This window comes from Dreissena polymorpha, chromosome 11, assembly GCF_020536995.1.
Source record: "Dreissena polymorpha isolate Duluth1 chromosome 11, UMN_Dpol_1.0, whole genome shotgun sequence".
Taxonomy (NCBI): domain Eukaryota; kingdom Metazoa; phylum Mollusca; class Bivalvia; order Myida; family Dreissenidae; genus Dreissena; species Dreissena polymorpha.
The window spans coordinates 23,736,821-23,747,729 of NC_068365.1; the positions used below are offsets into that span (position 1 = coordinate 23,736,821).

Here is a 10,909-nt window from a genome sequence, read left to right on the forward strand (position 1 = left end):
GTTCGATATAAATTATATTATAATGTTGCATATCTTGTATTAAATACGTTTTAAACTATTAAAAATGTCAGCGTCCCCCGTATTAGAAGAAATACGATATCCAGTAGTACAGTTTTAATACAGCTTTAATAAATATAACAGGTATATTATTTTTCTCCTTAAAGCCACACACCTTGAAATAAAAGTAAATTTAAGTATACATAAGAAACATATTTTATCTATGCCAATTAGAATATATCTGGTGGTAACAAGGTAGAAATCTGTCGTTTTTGCTCTTTAAAACTTAAACATAATCGCGTTTGTTGAAATGGATGTATACGTCTAGAAATACTATATTCGGTTTTAAAAAATAACATAAATAAAAAAATTAATTGCTATCTAGGCAAAAATTTAATGACAATTGTGCAAACTTTCATATTGCATCTATATGTATTGATTAACATGTATTTCATTTCAAGGTGTGTGGCTTAAGTCAACTAAAAACATACCTCTTAATTCCAAGCACAATGGGATAAACGGATCCGAGTCTTTAGTCTAATAAATGACATGAATGCCGCTTGTTATAAATATTTCCATTGAACTAACCGTCTTAATGTCGACTTCGTTACCATCCTTGCTTACAAAACTGATGTTTGCCGTATCAGATCTGCTCAGCCAATTGACAGCTAACTGGCCTTGCAAAGTCACCGCAGTAATCAAGCAAATGCAGTTATCAAGGTGCCTGTACCACGTGACTTTTTCGGCTATGTGTGGGACAATTGGATGTCAACAAACCATCGCTTCAGGTGACGTTTTTGATAATTTCTTCATTAATTCAAAACCATTTTCAAAAAAACAAAGACGAGAGCCCGGTTATTGTCAAAATAAACAAATTTATTAAGTTTGCGCAAAATTAATTTAGTATTTTTTCCAAAAAGTGCAACCGCGCGTTGGAAAAGACACGAATTGAAATGCTATGTGTGGAATATTTTTTATTCAATCAACAAAAACGTTCATTATAATATTGTCGAAGGTTTAAAAAAATAGGGCGGACATTGTAATTCTTCATATAGAAGCTACATACATTGTATGTATGCACAAATACTTCTGATTCGGAGTGTGTGCTTAAAATTGCAATAATGCTATGTGTGGGACACGTTTTTGAAATGCTATGTGTGGTATACAAACTAAACTAGAGAATCGAAAGATTGACATAAACATCAATAATATTTAAAGTCTGTCTAAATAACAAAAGTTAGTCAATAAAACATTGTTGGTACTGTTTTGCGTTCTTAAAATATGATAATCACGACGTTCAATCATGTTACTCAAAATTATCATGATTGTCGATAATTTATATTCATATTTTTTACTTGTAGAATGCCATTTGTTTGGGAACAGTGTGGTAGAGAGGTCAAAACACAGTCGGGAATCTCCAAACACAAAGCCACCCACGCACGGGAAGGAAAATATTTCTGTTGCGGCAAACCTTTTCTTGTGAGTTTCTATAAAATTGATTGTTACAAAATGTTAAATTTTCAGTGAATTGTTACTTCCAACTAAGGCACTTGTTTAATACAAAAAATCGTAAGGATTGTTTGTGCAAGGTGTCATGTGAATATAATTGTAACAAAATTACAAAAAGTGTTATTGAACTTATGGTTGTGTGCTTTTTATAAGGAATGTGTAAACATATTAGACCGTAACGAGAGTTATTAAATAAGCATAAAGAGTTAATACAGCATTATTTAAACAAATAGACAAAAGGATCAATAACTTATTTTTCTGTAAAATCATGTATTCGTATCTAAATCCTATTGAGCTATCTTATACATCACGCATGACAATAATTTATATATTTATTTAAGTTTTACAGTTTATTTCATGTGTATTTTGTTCTTTTTAGGGAGATTAAAGTATTTTTGGAAGCACCTTTAAGAGACGTACTGATATCTGTATCAATGAAAAGTTGTCATATATAGTTAATGTTCAAAAGTTTAACAGAAATACTCAAGATATTCATATGGAGATGATTTTGGAAACTAAATGAACTTAATAGACCACAAACAATCATCATTGGATTTATATTGTTAATTCTTATGAAACAATTGTTTTATTAACATATATACTCAGATTTCATATTCATCTAATCAATTTCATTAATAACATAGATACAAAACACATAAATATACCAAAAAATCAATACATACACTTTGTTTTGATTATGCCAAAATACATATTTAATGGTATGTTTGCATAGTTACTTGAAATAGCTTTCCGTAAACATCACAGAATGAAGCTGGGTCCGTCTCTGTCAATGTGGTTTTGTTAATTAACTTGCCGCATAACACCTTCCGTGTGGTTTGATGGTGTTCATCTAATTCTAACATAGCTTCGCGCCATAGAGCGTTACAACTCCTTCGACTAGTCCTTGTCAAGTCTGAAAAACAACAGAAGTAAAACCCATTTTAAAGCAAGTGCTTTTACTTTCTTTGTCATTCATTTATAAAAAAGGACCGAATTTAATAATGAGGCAGAAATATCAATCATGATATTTATTTAAAGACAATAAGTCAAAAAAAGAAAATATTATAGGTCAACATAAAATGTTTTTAAAAAAAGGCCATTGGTTCGATTACAATTACGCAGTGTATTTTATTTAAAATTACTGTTCAATTAAACATAACTTGTTTAAACATTACACAATTACTTCAGTATTCCATCATGTAACATTTGGTTAATTTGATATTTTGTCAGTACAGACTGAAGTATATGTTTTAGATTTTTACAAAGCTGTGTTCAGATTAAATGCAGAACTGACGGGAAAATTCTTGCATACCACACATAGCATTTCAAAAATGTGCCCCACACATAGCATTATTGCATTTTTATACACAGACTCCGATTCAGATGTATATGCGTAAACATACAATATATGTAGCTTCTCTACGAAGAATTACAATGTCCGCCCTATTTTTTAAACCTTCAACAATATTAAAATGAACGTTTTTGTTGATTGAATAACAAATATACCACACATAGCATTTTACTTTGTGTGTTTTCAAACACGCGGTTGTACTTTTTGGAAAAAAATACTTAATTAATTTTGCGCAAACTTAACCCAGTTGTGTATTTTGACAATGACCGGGCTCTCGTCTTTGTTTTTTTTTTTGAAAATGGTTTTGAATTAATGAAGAAATTATCAGAAACGTACCTGAAGCCATGGTTTGTTGCCATCCGATTGTCCCACACATAGCCGAAAAAGTCATGTGGTACAGGCACTTTGAGTTGTTATTTGAATACGTTGAAGATTTGGCGTTGCTAATATAGATTTTGCTCTGGTTTTGAGCAGTGTTGTCACTGCAAAAGTTTACAGCTGCAAAAAGATCAAAATATGTATGGACGTTTATGTCAATTATAATTATATTATAGAATATGTAGATATACAAGGTAATGAATTGTGTTATGTATGTACATGTATATGTGAAAACACGGAAGTTAAAGTGGCCTGTATATTTTACAACCATTTTCATTTCAACATTAATACCTGGTGTGTTGTTTTGATCGAAGCACAATTCAGCTACATCTATATTGATGCACAAACCTAAAAAATCTTTCTGGTCCGCATCAAAATTAAAACATTTTCTCTGAAACCGCAAGGGTTTAATATTTGGTGTGTAACCTCGAATAGTGTTCGTTTACTAAATTTGTTCATTTCGTGAACATCGGGCTAAAACTGGCCGCGCATCATGGTTAGCAGTATATCGACTTATATTGTGAATAACTGAACAATCTTTGTCTGAAACAACAAGGAACAGAGGTCCTCTCCTAAGTTTGTTCAAATTTTGCCTCTAAGGTCAAATAAACACCCGCTCCAGCGGTCACATGATTATTAATAAATTGAATGTTAATAAATTTTGAAATCCCTTTCTCTTAAACAAACATTCCCAAAGCGTTGATATTTGTTATGCTACATCAAATAAAGGCCATGTACAAAGTGTATTCGAATCATGCCCCATGGGGTCAAACCTGGCCAAGCCCATTTACACAGATCGGCAATCTACGACAAGCTTAGAATTCTTGAATGTGATAGGGCTGTGCTCTGTGAAAAAGGGGTTTGATGCATATGCGTAAAGTGTGGCCCCAGAGTAGCCTGTGCAGTATGCACAGGCTAATCAGGGACGACACTTTCCGCTTTTATTATATTTTCTGTTTAAAGGAGGTCTCTTTTTAGCTAAAATCCAGTTTAGGTGGAAAGTTTCGTCCCTGGACACTGCATTGTAATGTACTACCAATCCAAAGTACATTTGGACCCCAAATACAAATATAGGTTCTCGGCGTGCACATTACATGCAGTGTTTCTATATCTATTTATTTGTTGATGCAATTTTCCTCTTGTCATAAGTACATAAGATAGTCATTATTAATTGGAATCTTTAAAATTACATATATCATGGATTGTTTCGTAAACAAACCATAAAAAAAAATCATAAATAATATTAATTATAATAATGATAATAATAATGGTTATGATGAGAATGATGGTTATGTTAATGTTAGTGATGATTATGAAGTTGGGGTTAATGATGATGATGATAACAATACTAATTATGGTTATAATAGGACAAAATTTGCACACTTAACGAAAGATATTCCTAATCATTTATCTATTTTATATTATAACGGGTCTACTATGATTAACGTTTTTTTATTATTGTAATATAATTCTCCTCCTGTTTTTTTTTTTTTTTTTTTATTTTTTTATTTTTTTATTTTTTTTATACCAGTGAACGATAAGGTCTCTTGGCCACTGTGCACTGGTGTATTTGTATTAAAAATAGTAATATTAATGGTAATAAACCTTTGGCGAAAACCCGAGCAGTTGGGGTAAATTTGACCTACTTTGGATCAAAATTAAAATATTTTCCCCTGACAGGTCACAGGGACAGGTCCGCACATAAGGCTGTCGTGAAGACGCAGCGAGACCTGTAAATAAACTCTGACATTCACACCGTTAAATAACAGTGCGTTCTAAAAATAACTTACCTGTTTGTCTTTGCAGTCATTCAAGCGTGAATTCACTAGTTCGTACACTGTGTCTACTTGATATTGAACTAATAATGCATAGCACATAAACATCAGGTAAAATGGCGTGTGTCAGTGGATTTAAGTTCAGCAAAAGTTTGGTGTTTTCTGCCATTTATTTGTTGTGTATTTGGTTCACGAGAGTTCGATCATATGACGACTGTAAAAGTCATTTTCAAAATTGCCTTTGTTCAACTACAACCGTTGAATGCCATGGAGAAACTCAGTTGAAAGAAGATAACATTATAGATCTGTATAAAGACATAAGCGATGACTGTGAACGTATCGTCATTACCGGGTCAAATCTGACTGAAATGCAGCCCAACTTCTTTGGATCCTGTGCGGGTGCCCCAGATTTGCAACTACTAAAACTGAAATACGTGGATCTGTCACACAATAATATACGGAGGGTCAACGGAAAATCGTTTAACTGCGTCCCCAATCTGAGCACGCTGATTATGAGCGATAATCAATGGCAGATCGACAAGTATGACGATGAAATCGGGTACTTTAGCAAGTTACCGCACTTAAAACATCTTGATTTACGTAATTCTTTTGAAGATGGTACAGATGGGTCAATTTATTTCTCTAAGCTGGCTCATATTTTTAGTGACACAGACATGTTTGAGTTGGAGACATTAGATCTTTCGTACAATGAATTCATCGGTCTTTCGGAGGACTCTGCGAACACGCTGTGCGAGCTTACGAATCTAAAGACGTTGAATTTCTCCCATAACCTATTCAACGAGCCCGCCATGCCAACCAAACAGGACTGCTTCAATGAACTGAAGACTTTTGATCTCTCGCACAATAGCATCCAGTACCTGACTCCAGAGTTCATGAAAGAGGTGGACGATGTAAATGAACTTAACGGGAAACTGAAGAACGTTTTCCTACACGAAAACCCATTCCATTGCGATTGTGGCCTGCAAGGGACATGGCAGTGGCTGAAGGAAACCAAAGCCCCTGTCAACAAAGACCAACTACTCTGCTCGTCTTCATACCAATCTCTGAACAACGGAAAACGTGTAATAGATCTGGAGCTCGGTGATCTAGTTTGCCAGAAGGCGGTTGTTCAGTCGAACATTCAATCCTCCGTCCAAGTTGAGATTGCTCTTGTTCTTACCATTATGCTCCTCGTGTTGGTCGTGAGTATGATCGCATTTGCCTTTGTGCACCGCGATAAGTTTGGCCTCGTCGCTAGACGCTGGCAAAACAATAATCCCGGCCGTGAAGTTTTGGTCCCATATACGATATTACTCCCTTCAGAAAAGGGCAAGGATATAACAATATAACATTATTAACAGCTTGACAAAACTTGTATCTTTTACGTGTGATTCTATTTTATATGGATATAAGATACCTTAGTAACACCGACGATATGCACACAAAAAACACAAGGTTCATAATACCGGCTTGTCTCGCTTTGTTCAGCTTTCTATATTAATGAAAAACAACATAAATGAAAAAAATACGGGCGACACTTTCGAATAATATTCGAATATGTTACTTTTTACACAAAAATCGATTGATTTCATTGTATATGTAAAACACGGATTATATGTAAACATTCTGTCTGCGCATGTTAGTTGATAATAGTGATGTTCACATTATAATAGGTTGATAGGCTCATCAACGCATAAATGAATTGTATTAAAATATTGCCATTAGATTGCCATTACAACTAAAAGGTTGCTGCCTTTAGCGCTTTGTTCACTATTCAGTGTGGTATAGGGGATATATAACACAGAATAGATAAACAAACTGTCAAAATTTATTGTATGATGTATAGTATTAGACCTTTAAAAGTTTTGTTCCATCTCAAGCTATCTAGAAATTGAATGTAAACATGGTAAATGAAGTAATGAATAAAGTATGATTTAGCCAAGGCTTTTAAATAAGACATTTGAGGGACACTTTTCCCATGTACAATTATTAGCGCCCATTTATTAATGTTACACTCTTGAAACGTAAATGCATCATTTTACAGTCGATGTTTAAGCCAAATATAGTGTAGCTTTAACTACTTTGCGGTTTGAACAGTATCGATAATGGTTGATAATAATAAATGAAAGTTTCTCCCAAAAACGTTTTCAAGTCTCATTTTAATTACATCAACAAGTACAACGCATTCGCTTCAATTACTCTGTATTAGCCAGTTGTAAACTCCGAGTTGAACATTATTACCCAGCAACATTGAAATGAAAAGCAAAACATTGTGTAATCAGTTATGAATATTCGGTAGCATTGAAATTTGCATACATGTTAACGTAAACACAACCACATCCTAGTACAACGTGTATAAGGGAAGGTGCTCATACAGGATGTCGGAAATACAATCTTCACCGTTGTGTCAGAGTTGTACATTGTTAAACTGAGAGATAAATCTTTTTAGTAAAAATCAAGATTGCTTAAGTTGTATTTCCATACAAAGGTTTTGCTGAGCGAGGTTTACATGTACTTCCTCATGCTCCCAAAAAGTCGTGCGCTATCTAACGACAGTCGACACCCGTTCGCCAATAAGCGCATTCAAGCGCCACAGGAGTCGTACTCCAAACAACGGGCATTACTTTAAGGGGCATATCAACGGGATTTCCCCCTAAATATAAACATGTGTTATAACATTTATTATTTCCTTCATACAAGCAGAGGTTTCTCTTGTTAAATTGATAAAATCATAAAGGAAATATAAATACAATGCCTGAAATATCATGTCGCTACTCGCCTTTAAATAGAACTCGAAATCACGATAATTTAAATAAACTCAAGTCCCATCATCAAAAGTGCGCATGTCTCTGGTCATGCCTCGTACATTGCCTTCATTACCAAATACTACTGACTTCCGATCTCGATAAAAGCACATGATATATAATATGTAAAACTGTTAGTAACGAAATACCACATTGTGTTACTTTGCTTAGGTGTCAATTAAATTGATTTTTTCCACATTAGTTTTCGTGTGATTTATTTATAAGGTTGAGTTTTAATCTTTAGGCGTGTTACTGGGTTGTTTTTAAGAATGTGTTTGTATTGTACATAAATATTTGATATATCATTATAATTATATTGATGTAGTTGTAATCGTGTACATAGAATACTACTGCACAGTTTAAAATTAAGTACTCTTCGTAACCAATACTAGATTTACCATGGAAGTCTGTCTGTCTCTTTTTATGTCTGTCTGTCTGTCTTTCTGTCAGTCAGTCTCTCGTAGAATCAGACTTGTCAGATAAAGTGCTCTTACACTTTTCAATGTACAATATTCAAACTTCAATGCATTGTTCTTCATGAAATGAAGTTTGACATGTGCAATTTAAAAACGTTAAAACATTCTCAGCTAAGAATTCTTTGTCACAAGTATACTAAGTTTTATGTTTATGAAGTACCTAACAGGTATTTCAGACCTTCACATATAAATAAGTATATTTTTGTTATTAAAGTATATGAGTGTATAACAAACAACTAGGTATGAACCATATGCGCATATTCTATGGATCTCGATAAAGACAATTTCAAGGGGGATTTTTCATGAATATTTGGTTATTTAGTTAGAGCTTAAAATTGCAACTACTTTTGTTGATATGTGCGCAAAGAGACTTTTATTTTGGAATTTGTTGTATTGTTCTAAGTTAAATGTTGTATTGGAAGTTATGACTCAATAATGAGGCCAAAATTATGTATACTAGTATCTCTAATCTTGATACATGCATTTATTGTTTGTCATGAATATAACTTGGTATGGTTGAATGTATTCACAGACGCGTGTGAAAAATACACAATAGTTGGCGTCGCACTAAAGTGCGGCGACTAGTATGTAATACGTTTTTTTCGCTTATGGAAGTAGAAGTTATTTTACGGATCAATGTATACTAGTATATTTTTGTTGTCGGAATATCTTTCATAGTGGTGATTTTTTGTGTAAATTAGTGTAAACAAGACTATTGCCAAGCAATAAAAGTCCCCTACCGGCTCCACCATTGTCAGAAATTCCACCTTTGTCAGAATATTTTTTTTTATTTGTTGCCATAGCAACCAGAATTTTTGACGTAGGAACAAAATAAAATGACGTGCATAATGTCCGTATTGCCATCTATCCATGTTCTCAGTTTCATGAAAAAATATTAAGATGCATTTAATAGATATTTTAGAGCATGGTAAATGTTCAGTATTAATGCTTGTTAAAAATATCATAACACAACGATAATTTGCGAATATGAAACAAAATTGTTTTAACTTTGTCAATTTAACAAAACGTGAAAAGGCCCCTTAATATTTAGGAATGAAACATAAATAATGTTTTGGTTTGCATGATCCATTAATGGAAATAAAAACTCGTGCGAATATAAAATTTAAGAAGTATCAGTCTCGTTGTTACTATAATTGAAATGCTAGATTTCTATTTCATTTTGTTGTATACTGACTACATAAGGCAATTTGCTAGTGCAATTGTCATAGAATACTTTTGTTTCTTCATTCAATTTTTGAAATAAACAACTGCATCAATGTATGTTTGATATCCGATTGAGATATATTTATCTTATTTACACAATGCTCAACTTTTTTTCTCCATATTATAGTCATGTCTCACAGTGACATAAATGGATTTATTAGAAATCGCATTAAAATACGATTAATGATGTCATCATCCAAATTTACAATGAAATTTCTATATGCATCATATTTAACGTTGTCAACATCCCCGTGATTGCCATCGACACCACCATTGCCACGTTCCCACCAGACACAATCTACTTCATCATCCGAACATGTGGTTTCACCTACAGACCATGACCAGTAAAAATCTTATTCATCATTCCATATGTTGTAACCTATCCGTTCTAATATTCGGAATCTTTTCACCGCAACATTCTTCAGCGTCTCCAGTTTCCGTTGCATAGCAATGTATTTTACCAATGGGTTTGGTATGAAACCAAAACAGGTGTAAGAAACACATCCACATTCCAGCTTAACCTCAACTTTATTTATACTTGCAGACAGTGTGCACACAAGTTTGCGTAATTCGGATTGGTGCATTTCATCACATTATATATTTAAATACTTCAGTGATTGAGATAGCTGTATGTCGATATATGTACGCGAATGTATTGTTAGCGTTTCTAGCTGTTTTAGCGATAATAGTGACTGCCAGAACGACTCTATCATACCACCACATTGATATCTGCTTGATATCCTGTTGCCTGATATTTTTTTATATCACGGTCAACAGGAAGTTCATAATCAGATTTATCAAAACAAACAATTTGATACCAATATGTATTACATTTATTCCACAAACAACAACAAAAACAGATAAAAGGTATTTTACAAATATTAAGAATGAATAAGTACATGCTGATGACGTCATGTAACAAACGGACTACTTTTTTGACACGCCTTTATATGCAAACATCAAAGGTCAAAGGTTATGTCAAAAGTTCAGCACTTAAAAAAAACAGACCAAACAAATAAAACAAACAATAAAAAGCAGTAAAAATAGTAAAAAATAAAATAGTAACACACATCACAATAAAACCCAATGTAATATGCATTTAATAATGAAATAATTTTAAATCATAAATTATTATTAAGGTTAGATTTGTCGTCTTCTACAGTTTGCCAATTTTGCCACATGAATTGTGTTTGATAAGGCTCGTTAAGAGCTAATTTCTTTTGAAAATAAGGACTTAAACATAATAAACATATATAAATACAATAAATTAACATTACCATGTCAGACTTTGTCGATGGAGGTAAGTTTGACATTGTTTGGGACGGTTTAATGGAGGAAGTTGTTATGTCTGAGGAAGACTTTGCCAACCTTCGATAAGGTTCCACACCAACGTCT

The 10,909-nt window shown here is 33.2% G+C and overlaps 1 protein-coding gene across 1 annotated transcript; it reads left to right on the top strand.

Annotated features, from left to right (window-relative positions):
- The first annotated feature begins 5,684 nt into the window (after window positions 1–5,684).
- LOC127849696 (trophoblast glycoprotein-like) lies at window positions 5,685–6,359 on the top strand. The gene has a single exon (XM_052382442.1). It carries the CDS (start codon window positions 5,685–5,687, stop codon window positions 6,357–6,359), a length of 675 nt encoding a protein of 224 aa, XP_052238402.1.
- Window positions 6,360–10,909: the final 4,550 nt, after the last annotated feature.

Bases quoted from the DNA above. Each gene is read 5' to 3' on its own strand.
- LOC127849696 (XM_052382442.1), top strand. From the start codon at position 5,685: ATGTTTGAGTTGGAGACATTAGATCTTTCGTACAATGAATTCATCGGT.